Here is a 16,985-nt window from a genome sequence, read left to right as displayed (position 1 = left end):
TGAGGGAAATTTGAAAGTCTTAATTTATTAAAAATAGGTAAAAGAATAAGGTTGAATAAATTAAAGAGGAATTCCAAAAATTGTAATTGGATTTGTGCCTTTAGAGCGCTTAATATTGAGAAAATCAAAGATCCGTGAGTTGGTTGGACATGGAAGCCTTATTGACTTTATAGACAATGCTAACAAAAAAAAATGAGACAAACTCTGTGAAAGCAATAGAACTTGGTGAATCCCACATTGAGGTCAATCACAGTCATGAAGACTATATTCTTGGTGAATCCCACATTGAAGTGGATGACAGTCACAAAGATTATATGCTTGGTGAACCCCACATTGAAGTTGATGACATTCATGAAGATTGTGTTTTTGATTTGATGAATCTGGCGACAAAGATTGTTGATGAAGACAAGGGTGAAACAACCCATGAAGACGAAAGCTTTGTGGTGAAAGATAACGTTGAAGCACAAACATATGAATTAAAATTCGATAACAACCACCTATGAACCATTATTCCGTGAAAGAAGCCCGCTTTTGTTTGAAAACCAAGAGGAAGTGGAAGCAATAGAGACACAAAAGGAAGCACGTGAGAAGGGAGTGCAAGAGGAGAATTTTGCAGATATGTTTAAACCTAACATTAATTTTGAGTGTGCAGGTAAACAGGATGATCACGAAGAAGTAACAAAATTAGAAGAAGAATTAAATTTCCTTAAAGCATGGCTTGAAACACCATATTTTGATGGAGCTTGCACAGAAGGTGCACTAGTAGACAATAGAAATGAAGAATCAATGAATGATGTAGATGACATAGAAATTGAAACAACATTGGATACATCTGAAGAATTTCATGGCATTTTGATGCATTGGAGCCTTGAAGAAATCAAACATTACTATGAACTAATGTGGCAACAGTCCACTAAACATGGCACAGATAAATATAATAACAAATTGCAGCAACCAAGTTATGATTGTAATGAATAATTTGCAAGCATTGAATACAAATCTAGGTCCCAATAACCTGATGAACTAGTGAAAATGATTAGAAGATTACCACAACCTAGTTCCGACATGCAGTTAAAGAAAAGAAAACCAAGAAGACGAACCATCATTATTTAATAGAAAGAAAGGTCAAGATAAAGTTGTTAAAGTCAAATTGTAAGTCTAGCTAAGACATAGACCAACATACATTGTATTTAGATGTAGGCTTCTAATGTTTGAAATGCTTGTGGTTGTGATGAAGGGGGGGAGTTAGAAGTTAATCATGAGTTTACGTAGGTAATTGGTTGTTTTTGTAGGTGGTTAGTTGTTGAGTTAGTTGTGATCGTTAATCGTTTGTGGAGTTGTGACTATAAAATACATGCATATTTTGATCTCTAATAAAATCATTCAGTAGGTGAGTTGGTTTCATTATGCATGTATTCGTTTCTCTGCCCATATTTGTCAGATTCCCATCAATTGTTACACCTTGAGATATTAATCCATATCTAAATTCTTTTCTTGAATCCTTGTTCATAATTCAATCCTTACCCTGTTTAGAATAGAGATTCCTTCTGTGTATAAGGCTATTTAGAAAACCCTACCCTCTCGAATTCCCAAATGAATTTGACTTATGCACCATTTTACAATAGAGTGACTTTTCGTTTCTATCTCATATACAGATAAACACACAAAACTCTCCCTCTCACCTAATTGTCTCAATTCCACTATAAGATTTATCCCTCACTTCCTATTCTATTATTGACTCCGCATACAATATATAGAGACTCGAATTCACAAATTATGCATACACATAGACAATCAATATCCTAGAATTTTGTTCCATTAAAAAAGTATTGTATAGAAACACGATATTCAAAACTCTAATGTGTTTTGATCCGCTTTCTTTTAGGCATAATTTACATTCATTTGGCCACCACTTTTCCCTTCGACTTACAATGTTTTAAATAGCATATAGAAACAAAACATATTTTTCTAGATTTATAGATCAATCCACAAATCACTCATAATAATAAAATAAACTAAGATTATTTTCAAATGAAGAAGTTTTTTTTTTTTAAATATTGAATCTTTTTGGAGATTTTTTTTAAAAAGCTAGATGGCTTAGGCAAGCTTTAATGCTCCTACATCAATTTTTCATTACACATCTTAATATCTTCATGTTTAACATTATTTCATAATAGGTCTTACCATAATATTGATCGAGTTATGGATAATTATTAGGTGGGTGATACAGATTTAATTAGTTAATTATATGCTTTTCTCTAAGTTAATTATGTTTTTTAATTAGTTTATCATTTTTTATAAGTTTAGAATTTCCATGGTAATGTGGGGGCGAATCTCCATAATTAGGAATATTGTTACATGTTTTTTAAAATGTATATATATGTTTAATTCATATATTAATCTTTTTTATAATTAATAATAATAATAATAATTTCAAATAAAATGATACTTTAGTTAATTTTTATGATTTTTTTAAGTCTAGGTAATGTGAGATGTATCATGGGCTAAATGTTATGATGTTTATCATGGATTCATGTCTATCCGCATTTACTAGCCATTTAACTTATATGATAAATGGTTGCACTAATATGCTAAACAAACTCATTATTTGATGAAAGTACACACAAAATTTATTATTTATAGTATATTTTTATCTTGAGATATATTAGGATTTTAAAATATATACCTATTTTATTTATGCTACAACTTATTTTTTGTGTTAAGCCCGTTGCTAAAATAAATTATATGTACACTAATTAATCTAGACTACAATTTATAAAATATTAAAATTGTTTGATAATATTAAGACTCTAAGATTTTTAATTTTAAAAATATATATAGACTTTGAAAATATAATTGTATATAATAACAATATGTTACTTACAATTCTATATTTGTTTTTTTGAAAAAATTGATAATTTAAATAATCAAAATTAACATAACTATATATTATATTTTGTATGAAAAATAACATAATATTATTAGAAAAACTTAATCTTACATATTCATATATCATTTTTTAAAATAAAAAATATATAAAACTAATTATTTTCCCATCTTTTACCTTTTTAAAACATATTCAAATTCATTGTAAAGTACCTGAAATTAACCCTTAAAATAAACATATTATTTTTTCCCTTTTCATTAAAACTCCTTATCTATTTATCTTATGAAATTTTAAGGTTTCATTATAAAAATATCCGTATTAACTTTTTCAACAATTTTATACTTTTTATCATACCAAAAATTGAGCATTTTATCATTCTTTTTACATTGCAGTTTGATAAAAAAACTTGTTAATAAAGTGGATAGGATCGTAATGAAACTATGATGAAGTTGTTTAACATTGTTTTCATTTGACGGTAAATTCAATTGATTATTTAAAATGTTTCAACAAAAGTTTATTTTTATTTTTTTCCAAAAATTATCAACTTTCTTTTATACATGGCTTTTATACATAGCAAGGTTTAGAGTAAATGATTAAATTAATTTTAAGAATTTCTTGGTTTTTATTACCTAAAATAAAATTTTCTTTTGACTAAAAAATATTAAAATTGAAATTATAATATTATAAGTGGTTTTTATACCGAGCAAAGTTTAGAATTAATGATTAAACTAATTTTAAGAATTTCTTAGTTTTTATTACCTAAAATAAAATCTTCGTTTGACTTAAAAATTATTAAAATTGAAATCATTATTTAAAATAATAAAAATTAGTTAAAATCCTAGAGTAATTTCTTGGACTAATTACAATTTTAACATTAAAATTCAGAATAAAGGAACTCTAGAAATGAAAAATTAATATAATCAAATATTAAAATAAATTAAAATACAAATATATTTAAAACATTTTTAAAAGCGATAGACAGAAATATTTAATATTGAGCATGACTCCGAATAACCACATTCCATATCCCTTCAGCTATTTCCAAATAGAATAGAGGACAATATTTAAATTTAAACCTGCAGCACAATTTCCTTTTGTACATCAGGGATTTTGTATTTCTACACCCACGCCTGCAAGAGCCAGAGCTTCTTCTTTCATTTGATGGAGTGCGTAAGCCCAATCCTTGCAGAGCTGTTGAGGATTCGGGAAAATATCTTCTGCAGCCATTGCTACGAGTTTAGCCTTCCCCGCGTAGCTTTGAAAATGCACAACCAAACCCTAAAGGCGAAAAGAGCAGAGGAAGAAATAATTACTAATCAATAAATAAAGGTGAAATCAATTGCTTGTGTTTGTTTATGTTCAAAATTCAATCGTTTAAATTTTTTTCGTCTATCAAATTCTAAAATATTTCCGAAATTTACTAATAATCATTTAACTTTTTCCTGCTCTATCAAATTCTAAAACATTCCAGAAATCTACCACAAACCTGAGGCAGTCTGGAGACAGTGGTAATAATATGAGTAACTAAGTTGTTGTGCACTTGAACTTGTTCCACTGGGCCTTGTACATTTGAGAAAACGAGGGTGGTGTTTAAACATTGTCGATATGGGAGGTAAATTGCAAGCTGTTCACACACCAAGACCTTTAATTAGGTCCTGAGACAGAAAATAACATCAAGCAGCTAATGCTAAAATTCAACAGCAGATGACCAATGTTACATTTATTCCAAAAATACGAGCGATTAAGGCCGTAAGTAGGTAGGTAAATTGAGCCTCGAACGATGCTTTCTTTCTGTTTAACCTGCCCTTGGCCTCCCTGCAGTAGTCCAGGAAATGGTCGCGTGTACGTAGCGGGATGGGAAGTGTCCACAAGCTAAATCCATTGCCCCATCTCGCGTCTCGCTGATTCTTCTCCATCATGTACTCCAATGGCTGCCAAATACAAATTGTAACTATGGATTCAGAACCCTAAAAGCATAGGGTATAATTACTGCAAAATTCAATTATATTATGTGTTGATGAGCTGCTCTTACATGGAGTCCAGGGGACGGTCTCGTATTCACTGGAACGAGTGCCCGGATTCGAAGGTCCGACGCTTTCTTGGAGCGCGATCCATCTTTCTCTATATATTTCACAAAATCAAAATCCAAACTAAACTTCTTGCTCAACATCATCATCTACTGTAAACCCTAAACGGTAGAACCCCAACTAGGGCTTAGCAATTAGGGTTTATGGCTTCAGAGTTAATTGTATTAGTCGAATAAAGATTGAAACAATGGTCGCATGAGGGATTTCATACAAAATAATCAAAACCTACTTTTTTCGGTAACATTACGAAGAATTCAGCAAAACAAAATGGTAGGGTTATTGATCACTGGTTCAGACTTTTTTTTGGATTTTCCTAGAGCAGGAGGTTTTTGTTTTGTTTTTTAGTTTTTAGGGTGAGTTGATGATCTTAGTATAAAATGAATTTTTAATAAAATTATGATTTTTAATAGTTTAAAATAAATTCAGTATTTGGAAATTATAATTTTTTAGAGATTACACAATTTAAATTTATGATAATATCAAAAAATATAAAAACAGTTAAAAATTTTAATTATTAAACTAGATTAACACTCCATAGTAGATGAAAAGATCCTTCTACCTGTTTATGTTTTTTCCCTTTGAATCAGTGATATAACATATAACTTTTTGCTAGACTATGATCTAGGGTAATTGTAACTAAGTTATTGAATGATTAAAATGGATTCGGCCTCTTAAAAAGACTTCTGATAATTAGAATAAGCTAAACTTCTAAAATAAGCCTATTTAAGATAAGGAGATCTTTCTTAATTTAGTTTTTTTGCTTTTTCTTCTAAAATTATAATTTCTAACCATTTGAAATGATGATTAAAAAGAATTTAATATCTTGAAATTCTAGATTTTAGACATGACAGAGCTCAAATTTATGATTTTATCTGAGAATCATAAAAAAAAATCCCTGCCAAATTTGAAAGGAGAAAAAGATAAAGACTAAGATAATGGTGTGCACAAGTTATACTCAGATTGTTACTTTTCTGAAATTGACCATCAATCCATGTAGGTCCATGAAATTGAGTCACCGAAAATTACGGGCATCGTAATTTTAGTACTTTCTAACTACAAATAAAGTCTAGGAATGGCAGATATTTTGCTCTGAGCGAAACCATAATTTAAGTGAATCCATTAAAAACCCTTCACTATTACCAAAATCTCTCTGCACAAAAGGGTTTGATGTGAGCTGTCTACAGCGCTTCCTTGTCGGTAGAAATCATTGACCATGAAACATTTTAGTGACCGTTTTTTAAAACAACTCAAATTTTGAGCATCAGACATACTAATTAGGGTTTTTATCTATTTTAAAGCAATCCCAATTTTAACCATTCACAGTTTTCATCTATTTTTTAACAACTTAAATAATGGGATTTCGGAAAAGTAAAAGACAAAATTTATTTATTTTTAAATAATCTGAACAATCCTATTTAAAAAAATATGAAAAAAAGCACAAGTAGGGTTACCCTATCTAAAAAGGTCATGGGTAGAAAACATGATAAATCAAAATTAGGGTCACCCTGTCCAAAAAGTCATGGCTTATTCAGAAATTTTACAAACATTAAGAAAAGGTCACAGCTTTTGAAATTCCAAAGATAGCGGGAAAAAGGTCATGGCTTTTAAATTCCAAAGATTCCATAAATGTCACAAAGATAAAGGAAAATTAAGTGTTTTACTTGATTCATATCTCTTAAAGTTTTGAAATATTTCAAAATTTACACCTGGCTTACATTACCATTTTTGTTCAAAAGTTAAATTGTTTTTTTCAATAAATCTGGGATGAGCATAAACAGTTGCTTGCATGATAGGGAGTTTGCCGAAAGAAGTATGGACAAAAACAATTGCACAATCTAAATTCTAGAGAAGGGGGAGGGGCTTTGCCATCAAAACCTAGGGGGCGGTAGGGTGGAATATTGTTTTAATAATTTTTTAGATATTTTTTACAATTTTTGTTTAAAAGTTAATTTGTTTTTTCAATAAATTTGATTGTGATATTATTTTAATAGTTTTTTAAATAATAAAAATAAATTCTAACACTCTCAAAAATCTTTTAGATACTCAAAATCTTGAAGCTTAATCAGTGTACAAAGTTATAAGCCATATAAACAACCCAAAATTAAAACCAATAGCAGAAACCAAAACTAAAGCAATTTAAATGCCTTCTGACAAAACTTATGAAGTGGAGGCTAACCCGTGATGGTATAGAATATCATAAATGATACACACAGACGACATAATGTTTACCTGTGATCCGGTCAGTTGATCGTTGCTTTTTAATCTACCAAATGATCGCCTTTAAAGCTTGGCAGGCGCCATGTGACGGGAGTTTCAATGTGGAGCAATGCCGATAAATAAGGACTTGCAGCTGGTAATGTGAAAATTTGAGATGGAACAAGGCTAATAGACAAAAGGGATCTGTAGTAGCAGGTAATATTAACAGATTAAACCAGCACGATATATATTAGATATTAGATCTAGGCATTGAAAAGGATATTTTACAGTGATAAAGCTTTTGCAATGTAATGGTTTGCAGATCATTTTTTGAATTGATGACTTAATTCTAAACACGGATAAAATAAAAAGAATGATGAGTTTAAAAAACATAAAATTTTAATACGAAACACGGATAAAATAAAAAGAATGATGAGTTTAAAAAACATAAAATTTTAATACGAATTACCAAACTTAAAACTAAGTAGTACTAAGTTCAAAAGGGTAAAGGCATTATGCAAAAAAAAATTGCAATATTTTTTTTATTTTTATTTTTTAGAATTAATTTGAATTTAGATCGGATGAGCTTTACTGTTGGATAAGAAAAGGGTAAATTGCAATATTTTTTATTTTTATCTTTATTTTTTAGAATTAATTTGAATTTAGATGGGATGAGTATTAATGTTGGATAGTAAAAAGGGTTTTTGTTATCAATGAAATGAGTTAGAAATAATTAATTCCTATTTGTCTGTGGTTGTAATTCTCCATTTGAGGAGAGATAGCATTCCTATCTTAAGACTATTGACTGTATAAATATGTGTATAATTTCCTCATTAAACAATAGAATATATTGCTGTGTACAATTTTATCTTGGTATCAGAGCCTCTGAGGGCCTGGCCCCTCCTGGGCTTGGCCCCTCCTGGGCTGAGGGAAAATAATTGAGTGTATAATTTCATTATTTGTTTGTCCATCGAAAGTTGTGTGGGTAATGAGCGATCTGCCAGAGTGGTGCTGATCTTGATTCGTACGCCTGGAGGAGGTCACAGTTAGGAGGTGCAAGAATTCAGCTGCTGGTGCGTCTGCCGGGAGAAGGAGGAGAACCCAGCGTTCGGGGCTGCGTTTTGGTTTGATCACTGCAGGATCAGACCGAGGTAGCTAAGAGCTGCGGCTTTTACGAGCGCCTTATTTGTTGCGGTGATCTGTTGCGGGATCGGTGGCATCAGTGGTCATGGTATCTGTGGAATTTCCAGGATATCGAAGCCCTGCCACTGTACTGTATCTGTGAAATTTGCTGGAGGTTGCGTTTTGGAGAAGGCCCGGAGGGAGAAACGTAAGGCAACGGTGTGAGAACCTTGATCACCGCAGAATTGAATCCGTCTTTGGATCGCAGCGCCAGAGGAGATCTCTGCGAATTTCATTGAAATTTCCATGAAATCGAAGTTGCTCGCATGAAACCCGTGGAGGAGGCCGGGACTGTGTGGTAAGTTGTTGGTGTGTTGTAAGCCGAGGAGAAGACCGACGGAGGCTGCAGTCGCGCAGTGATCTGCGTGTTGGACGGGGCTGCATTGGCTCTCGTTTTTCGCCGATGGTTTTTCTAAGTGAAAGACTGAACTTCCTGTGCCGTCTTTTTTTTCTTGTGGATTGATGATGTACTACTTCCACGAGTCTGGATGCCAGAGAATTATTGCCGAGGGTTGTGATCTCTGGACCTACGGGTGGAGAATTGATGAAGGAATTCGATTGGAAAGGCGAGAGGGCGGAGGATGCGTGTAGCATAGAAATCTCAGTAGTAATGGAGATGGGAGACGAGGAGGATGGAGGAGAATATATTAAGCCAGAGTTTCATCTGGAACATGCGCCAGCGATCGAGGGCCTGATAATATCTTGCAGTGTTATTGGAGCCCTCTGCAGCACATCGATAGCAGGACTTTTGGCTGACAAATATGGCAGGCGAACAGTCTTATTCATAGCCGGAGTTCTGTATTGGCTCGGTGGTTCTGGAATGGCTGTAACACCAAATATTTATGCACTCATTGCATTTCGCTTTGTGGTTGGCTGTGCCTATGGTTTATCTGCAACTGTTGTTCCTCTTCTTATAGCCGAGACAGCTCCTCCAGATATTCGAGGGCAACTAGCAACCCTTCCACAGCTAAGCAATTCAGGAGGAACTTTCTCTGGTTATTGTATGGCCTTTCTGTTATCTCGCGGGAATGCACCTAGTTGGAGGGTTATGACAGCAGCCTTGATGGGTCCTTCAATAATCTATGTAGCCTTATGTGTGTTCTACATTCCAGAGTCTCCAAGATGGCTTGTAAGCAAGGGAAGGATGATTGCTGCTAAAAAAAAAGTGCTGCAAAATCTCCTCAACAAAGAAAATGTTGCAGCGGAGCTTGCCTTGTTGGTAGGACTAGGCAGTGGATCCGAGGCTACCATAGAGGAGTATGTAGTAGAGCATGCAGAAAACACAACGGAAGTTGTAGGGCAGAAGCAAGAAGGCCAAGGAATTCACTTGTATGGTATTGAGGATAACGAATCATGGATAGCAAAGCCAGCTTCTGAGATGGAATCAGAACAAATTTTGTCTAGATATGGAAGTCAGAGAATGTCTAGATTTGGCAGCCAACTTGAGCCTCGAGCATTATACCCTTTAATGGACCCTACAGTGGCTCTCATTGGAAGTTTCCAGCATCCACATCCTCAAAATATTAATGAGCCTGATCAATCTGGTAACAATGGTGAATATTCACGGTGGGATGAAGAGAATCAAGCAGATCATCATGATGCTGAAGGTGATGAAGAAATTGCGAGCAATATGGAGGAGTCAATGCCTACTACTCCCTTGTTACAACATGATTCGGGACTTGATATGGCTAACAGTAATCAGGCCGATAGTCTAAGGACTCCTTTACTCTCCCAAACCAACTCAGAGTGGAAGAAGTTGGCGGTCTTGAAATTGGTCATTACTTTTGTCATATTAAATCTGAGTCTAATGGACTGGTTATCCGTCGTTGTATTTTCTTCGATGGCCAAGAGAGTTTTTCCCTTGAATCACATGCCTTCAGACGGTCAGCTAGAAGCGACCCTCCTAATCGAGCGACTGTTTTGCACGGGCGATACGAATATTGCCGAGGGTTTGAAGAAAGGCATGAATAAAATGTTGATTCGCTCCGACTGTGGTGAGATTGTTTTTAAAATAGTTTTCTAAAGTCATCGCTGGGCAAAGATAGAGAAATTTGATATTTTGTCAACCTGAAAGTTTATTTTTTATGTCTTGGAATCATGGATAATATTATTGAGCCTTATTGAGCCTAGCTAACTCAATGTAGGTAAAGTTGTTTCGTTAGAATTCATGACTCTAACAAATGACAGGATAAGCATGGAGTTCCAAGAATTTATTTGACAAAGATGCCCAAGATGTGAACAATGAACAGATGAGGTAAAGGAGCAGCGACAACGTTTATGGTGGACAACAAAATAGATGTTTGTGTGAGTTAGTGTGGTTTGTGGAATAGACTCCCTAGCATGTAATTATGGTCATTGTATGTACCCAGAACCATTGTATGTGAAATGAAATGTAAGTTTTAAAGGCATCTGAAAGTTCGTGGTGATCTTAAAACCACTTTGTAATGGTTTATGGTCAGCCTGAAACCATTTTTTGTCACTATAAAGTGATGGTTTGTGGTGAGCCAGAAACCACATACAGAGCCTTAGTGGCTACAGGACTTGCCCGGTGGTGGCACATTTAAGTTCCAGATTTGCCCGGTGGAGATAGATCGGACTTGCCCGGTGGTGGCATATTGAAGTTGGCGGATTTGCCCAGTGGTGGTAGATCAGTCTTGCCCGGTGGTGGCATATTGAAGTTGGTGGATTTACTCGGTGGTGGTAGATCGGACTTGCCCGATGGTGGCATATTGAAGTTGGCGGATTTGCCCGATGGTGGTAGATCGGACTTGCCCGGTGGTGGCATATTTCTTGAGTGGCTAACGTGTGCACAGGAGCTTTGTGCTCGTAGGAGCAGGTGGACTGCAGTAACACCTAGCTCACGGTCTCAGATATTGGTGTGTCTGAGCATAAGAGGGTCCATGCACTTTTCTATCTGACAGTTGCGTCGAAAGGCGCAATCAGCGCAACTGTTTGCGAGTGTTATTTGGACATTAATATTTGGCTTAGAAAGGCACTGATCTCTATTTGTTTTTTGGAGATTCTGTACATGCAATTCGCGTGATGGTAGTGGATTTGACTATCATGACAAGTAGTCATGAAGGGGGGGAGTTAGAAATAATTAATTCCTACTTGTCTGTGGTTGTAATTCTCCATTTGAGGAGTTTGTTCCTACATAATAGGAATTTAGTTTCTCATAGTTTAGTGTGTGGTTGAGAGAATCTCTCAACCACACTACTGTACGTCTGAGATAGCATTCCTATCTTAGGACTATTGATTGTATAAATATGTGTGTAATTTCCTCATTAAACAATAGAATATATTGCTGTGTACAATTTTATCTAGATGTTATGTTGGATGAAATATCTGCTCATCAATGGGATGATATGTTCTTTCAAATAGTTTATTTTTATTTTTTGGAAATAGAAGTAAGATTTCTCATCAATAGGATGAGAGGTTCCTTGGAATAGTTTATTTTTCTTTTTTGAAATTAAGTTGAACTTAGACTGGGCAAGGTTAATGTTGGATGGAAGAAGGATCTGCTTACCAATGAAATGTCATGTTGGAAGAAAGATCTGCCCACCAATGAAATATTTTGTTGAAAGAAAGATCTGCTCACAAATGAAATATTATATTCCTGGAGATAATTTAATTCCCAAAAATAATTCTCATTTTCAAAATCTTTCCCATGAAATTTAAACCTATAAATTGATAAGCACTAAAGAAAATCACAAATCAATAGGCACTTAAAAACACACACTTCAATCAACGAGGTGACCAATTAATCAATACCATCAGTGCAGTATTTCTTTTCATACTTCAAAGAAGTAATCGCAGGTAAGTTTCCAGTCAGTTTAATAACTTAAATTCAAATATGATTTTTAATTAAGGAAGTTTTTTATTTTAGTATATAATTCAAAGTTATATATATAGATAGATGTAGAGAGAGGGGAGATATATTTGAATTTTTAAATCATATTCATTAATCCCGATTCTCATTATCCTTGGTTCAGATCTCATAACTGCATTAAAACATAAAATGTGACTTTTCAGATGGCAATTGAGTTTAACTAAGAATGCAAAATCAGAAAAAAAAATCATACCATGTAGACGATTAAAATACCGCACAAATCCTGCAGAGAGCATGCCGGTAATTACATCATTCACTGTCTGCAGGTTGAAGATATTTCACATCATCTGGTAATGGTGGCACTCATTGTCTGCAAAACTTACTAAGAAAAAGTAACAGCAGTGCAGTTGTTCAAGATGGAAGGTAGAACTTACCCCATTCACAGCCTTTTTGACAATGGCAATGTCCTGAAGGTCAAGATTGACATGGGCCAGACGCTTTGGATGGTCTACCACTTCTGGAGGGCCTCTGAGAATTTTGCTGTCTTTCAAACACAGCAAAGTTGCCAGAGCATGAAGAAGCTCTACCACTGTACACCACAACGAGAAAATTGCACTCCACATAGCTTGCAGAATGCCCCTTGGAGACCGGACTGACCATTTGTTTTTGCTTGCCTTATTGCTACATGGTATGGTGGGCATGGAGTCAGGCTGAGAATGCTTTCTGGTTGAATCTAGGAATAAAGACATGAGAGACACACAGTCTCCTATGCAGTGATGGATTTTGAAAACTACACTAGCTGCAGCTTCTGGTGATTTGTAGTTTAACACATGGATTTGCCATAGAGGCCTGGAAGGTTCCAGGGGTGGAGCAGTAGCCAATGAGGCTGTATACTCTTCAACAAACTGTGGATTCTGAGTAAAGGAATTACTAAGATTTGGCACTATAATGTGTTTATCTATATCAACCTCCTGCTGCAGCACCCATTTCTGATTTCCATTTCTGCATCTCTTCTGGATTCAGAAATTAACCATCAGAATTAACTCAACTCACCATACCAACAAAAAACAAAACAAAACAAGATGATGAGAATTAAAACAAAACAAGATGATGAGAATACTGACAACTATACTGGAGAAGCGCTTATGTTTCACAAGAGTTGATTGCACAGTTGCCTTCAATGAAGGCAGATCCACTTGTTTCTCCTGACCTATGATAACTAAGATGTAACTATCCTGATAATGGTGGCGAAATATGGCTCCCTTTGGTGACATTGCTTCTTCTTCTTCACAGATTTCATTTTTTTTCACAGAGATTTTCCTCACACCTGTCTGCAAGTATCCGAAGTTGCTCTTTCCACCAGCCATTGCGTGGTTTCTCGATAGGCCTACTGCATAGATGTCCCTTCGTATTAATAGACTAGTGTGTGCTTTGTAATGTGATTCCTCTCACCTCCAGACACCCGACACCCATAAAACAAAATGTGAAGTACGCACTATTACTCGTTGGGCAGGCAGATACATGTCATTTTCTGTTCTACTTTATGTGGTGACAACGTAAGATTTCGTGATTTCGTGATTAATTGCAGGACCCATTAAGACGCTGGAGGAGGCGTGACTATTCGGCCGCGGCTAACCAGCTTGCCCGGGGCATTAAATGTTTGGGGAGATGCAAGTTGGATAGCCTGATAGAATTTTTATTTTTTATTTAATGTCCAGTCTCGTGTTATCAGGTTATTTAGCCATGGCCTATCACAGACTAATTAGCCACTGCCTGACTATTCACGGGAAAGTCAAATATATCAACTTCTTTATGTACTGGGAGTTGGCAGAGCTTTTAATTTCTTGATGACCGTTTCCAAGGTTTGTCGGGTCCTTGAAAATGATGGCAAAAGTTTGACAAAAGGTGGGTAGATATCCTTATCTAAACCAATAATAGCTACAATACTCTCTGACGCTGTATGCCGCGACTCCTAGGTACTTGCAGATCATTAAAGTACTGGTAGTGAATTATTTTATTATTGATATTTTGAGGAGGTCCCTACATTCAATGAAATAGTGTTTTTATTTTTATTTTAAATTAGTGAAGCACACTTATATTTTATATTTTCATTTGGCAGAAATTTTTTTTGTTTATGAATATCATTTAGGTGTTGTTAAGGGAGGTTGCGAATTTGCGGGATAAAAAATGATGGGAGTTTGGTAAAAAAAATTAGCTGTAGGAATGTTTGAATCAGATTTTTGATCGTGGAAATAGATTCAACATCATGAAAAACTTTTGGGGTATTCAAAATTTTGGAGCTTGATAGTTGTAGCATGGATTTACAAAAAATTATGTTGGATTTTATCAAAATAGTGCCAAAATTTGGATAAATTTCTGGGCAATTTTTTAAATAAATAAAATGATTTGGCAAAAGGATTTGAATTTCAAATTTACCATTTCAAAAAACATTTCTGGTAAAATAGACCAAAATATATGTTTTAGAAAAGTCAAAAACTTTGAATGATTAGACTCTATCACCACAAGTGGTTGCCACTCTCAACCACTCCCCATAATATTTGTACCAATAATCTCATAAGCACTAAACTTCATACAAATGAATTCCTCTACACCTTATTATGATTTATTCCAATTATGTTATTATTTTAAAATTTTAGATTTCGAATCATATAAACCAAAAAAATATATCTAAAAAAGTCAAAAACTTTGAACACAACAAACGCTCCCAACTCCTCTTAAAATTTGAACCAATAATTTGATAAGCACTAAACCCCATATAAATCAATTAATCTACGCCTTATACTTACTCCTCTTAAAATTTTAACCAATAATTCGATAAGCACTAAACTCCATATAATCAATTAATCTACACCTTATACTTATTATAATTTATTTGTATTATATTAACCAATAATTCAATAAACACTAAACTTCATATAATCAATTAATCTACACTTTATACTTATTATAATTTATTTGTATTATATTATTATAATAAATTTTAAAACATTTTAGGTTAAAATTAAAAAAAAAAGGTTGAAGGTAAGACCATGATCCTGGACACGACATGCGGGTATTAGTTTCTTTAAACTTAACTTCAATTTAAAAAAAAATAATAATAATATTATGAAAACTAAATTTTGTATATTGCACAGTTGCCTTCAATGAAGGCAGATCCACTTGTTTCTCCTGACCTATGATAACTAAGATGTAACCATCCTTATAATGGTGGCGAAATATGGCTCCCTTTGGTGACATTGCTTCTTCTTCTTCACAGATTTCATTTTTTTCCACAGAGATTTGCCTCACACCTGTCTGCAAGTATACGAAGTTGCTCTTTCCACCAGCCATTGCGTGGTTTCTCGATAGGCCTACTGCATAGATGTCCCTTTGTATTAATAGACTGGTGTGGGCTTTGTAATGTGACTCCTCTCACCTCCAGACACCCGACACCCATAAAACAAAATGTGAAGTACGCACTATTACTCGTTGGGCAGGCAGATACATATCATTTTCTGTTGTACTATGTGTGGAAAGAGGTTTAACTTTATGTGGTGACAACATAAAATTTCGTGATTAATTGAAGGACCCGTTAAGACGTTGGAGGAGGCGTGACTATTCACTTCTTATGTTATCAACTTCTTATGTACTGGGAATTGGCAGAGCTTTTAATTTCTTAATGACCGTTTCCAAGCGTAGATATCCTTATCTAAACCAATAATAGCTACAATACTCTCCGACGCTGTGTGCGGCTATTGCTAGGTACTTGCAGATCATTAAAGTGAGTTATTTTATTATTGATATTTTGAGTAGGTCCCTACATTCAATGAAATAGTGTTTTTATTTTTATTTTAAATTAGTGAAGCACACTTCTATTTTATATTTTTATTTGGCAGACTTTTTTTTTTCCTTGATATCATGAATATCAATTAGGTGTTAGGTGTTGTTAAGGGAGGATGGGAATTTGCAGGGTGAAAAATAGTGGGAATTTGGTAAAAAAAAATTAAAAAAAAAAAATTTAGCAGTAGGAATGTTTTGTATCCTGGAAATAGATTCAACATCATCAAAAACTTTGGAGGTATTGAAAATCTTGGAGCTTGATAGTTGTAACATGGATTTACAAAAAATTATGCCGGATTTTATCAAAATAGTGCTAAAATTTGGATAAATTTCTGGGCAATTTTTTAAATACATAAAATGATTTGGCACCATGAAATTAAAGGATTTGAATTTCAAATTTACCATTTCAAAAAACATTTCTGGTAAAATAGACCAAAATATATGTTTTAGAAAAATAAAAACTTTGAATGGTTAGACTCTATCACCACAAGTGGTTGCCACTCTCAACCACTCCCCATAATATTTGTACCAATAATCTCATAAGCAGTGAACCTCATACAAATGAATTCCTCTACACCATATTATGATTTATTCCAATTATGTTATTATTTTAAAATTTTAGATTTCCGATCATATAAACCAAAAAAATATACCTAAAAAAAGTCAAAAACTTTGAACACAAGTAACACTCTCGCTTATATTGCAAAGAGGATGGATCGATTCATCGTTCATGGCAGCATCATTGATAAAATGGGAATGCCACTCTCATCCATTGGGACTGCTCTTATATCGGACCATAAACCAATTTTCTTATGCTGGAAGGGAAATGATATCAGAAAAGGGTTCCCCTTTAAATTCAATAGATCATGGCTACAGGACCTAGAATTCAATGAAGTCGTTACAAACAATTGGAAGGACTTCTCTGCAAAAGATTCGGCCACCCCATTCATGACATTCAAAGACA

General features: G+C 34.2%; 2 protein-coding genes across 2 annotated transcripts; one reads left to right on the top strand and one right to left on the bottom strand.

Moving 5' to 3' along the window:
- Positions 1 to 3,791: 3,791 nt before the first annotated feature.
- On the bottom strand, positions 3,792 to 13,659 carry LOC149196408 (medium-chain-alcohol O-fatty-acyltransferase-like). Its single transcript, XM_089403738.1, has 7 exons — positions 13,306 to 13,659; positions 12,616 to 13,194; positions 12,435 to 12,501; positions 4,920 to 5,008; positions 4,606 to 4,818; positions 4,374 to 4,511; positions 3,792 to 4,165 (listed from the first exon to the last, which is right to left on the bottom strand). Exons 1-7 carry the CDS (start codon positions 13,546 to 13,548, stop codon positions 3,989 to 3,991), a joined length of 1,506 nt encoding a protein of 501 aa, XP_089259864.1. The 5' UTR covers positions 13,549 to 13,659; the 3' UTR covers positions 3,792 to 3,988.
- On the top strand, positions 8,271 to 10,375 carry LOC149196409 (monosaccharide-sensing protein 2-like). The gene has a single exon (XM_089406186.1). The coding sequence runs from the start codon at positions 8,897 to 8,899 to the stop codon at positions 10,373 to 10,375; it is 1,479 nt and encodes a 492-aa protein (XP_089262312.1). The 5' UTR covers positions 8,271 to 8,896.
- Positions 13,660 to 16,985: the final 3,326 nt, after the last annotated feature.

The sequence above is a fragment of the Pinus tabuliformis genome, chromosome 2_2 (assembly GCF_031772625.1).
Source record: "Pinus tabuliformis cultivar Carrire ecotype Pingquan chromosome 2_2, CPIR1, whole genome shotgun sequence".
In the NCBI taxonomy this organism is placed as follows: domain Eukaryota; kingdom Viridiplantae; phylum Streptophyta; class Pinopsida; order Pinales; family Pinaceae; genus Pinus; species Pinus tabuliformis.
This window is presented reverse-complemented; position numbering and strand designations above follow the sequence as displayed.

Excerpts from the sequence above, each read along its gene's own strand:
- LOC149196409 (XM_089406186.1), top strand. The coding sequence starts at position 8,897 with ATGAAGGAATTCGATTGGAAAGGCGAGAGGGCGGAGGATGCGTGTAGC.
- LOC149196408 (XM_089403738.1), bottom strand. The coding sequence starts at position 13,548 with ATGGCTGGTGGAAAGAGCAACTTCGGATACTTGCAGACAGGTGTGAGG. Across the intron at positions 4,819-4,919 it reads GACCGTCCCCTGGACTCCAT|CCATTGGAGTACATGATGGA; the intron begins GTAAGAGCAGCT and ends TGTATTTGGCAG. Across the intron at positions 4,512-4,605 it reads CTCGTATTTTTGGAATAAAT|CTTGCAATTTACCTCCCATA; the intron begins GTAACATTGGTC and ends GTGTGTGAACAG.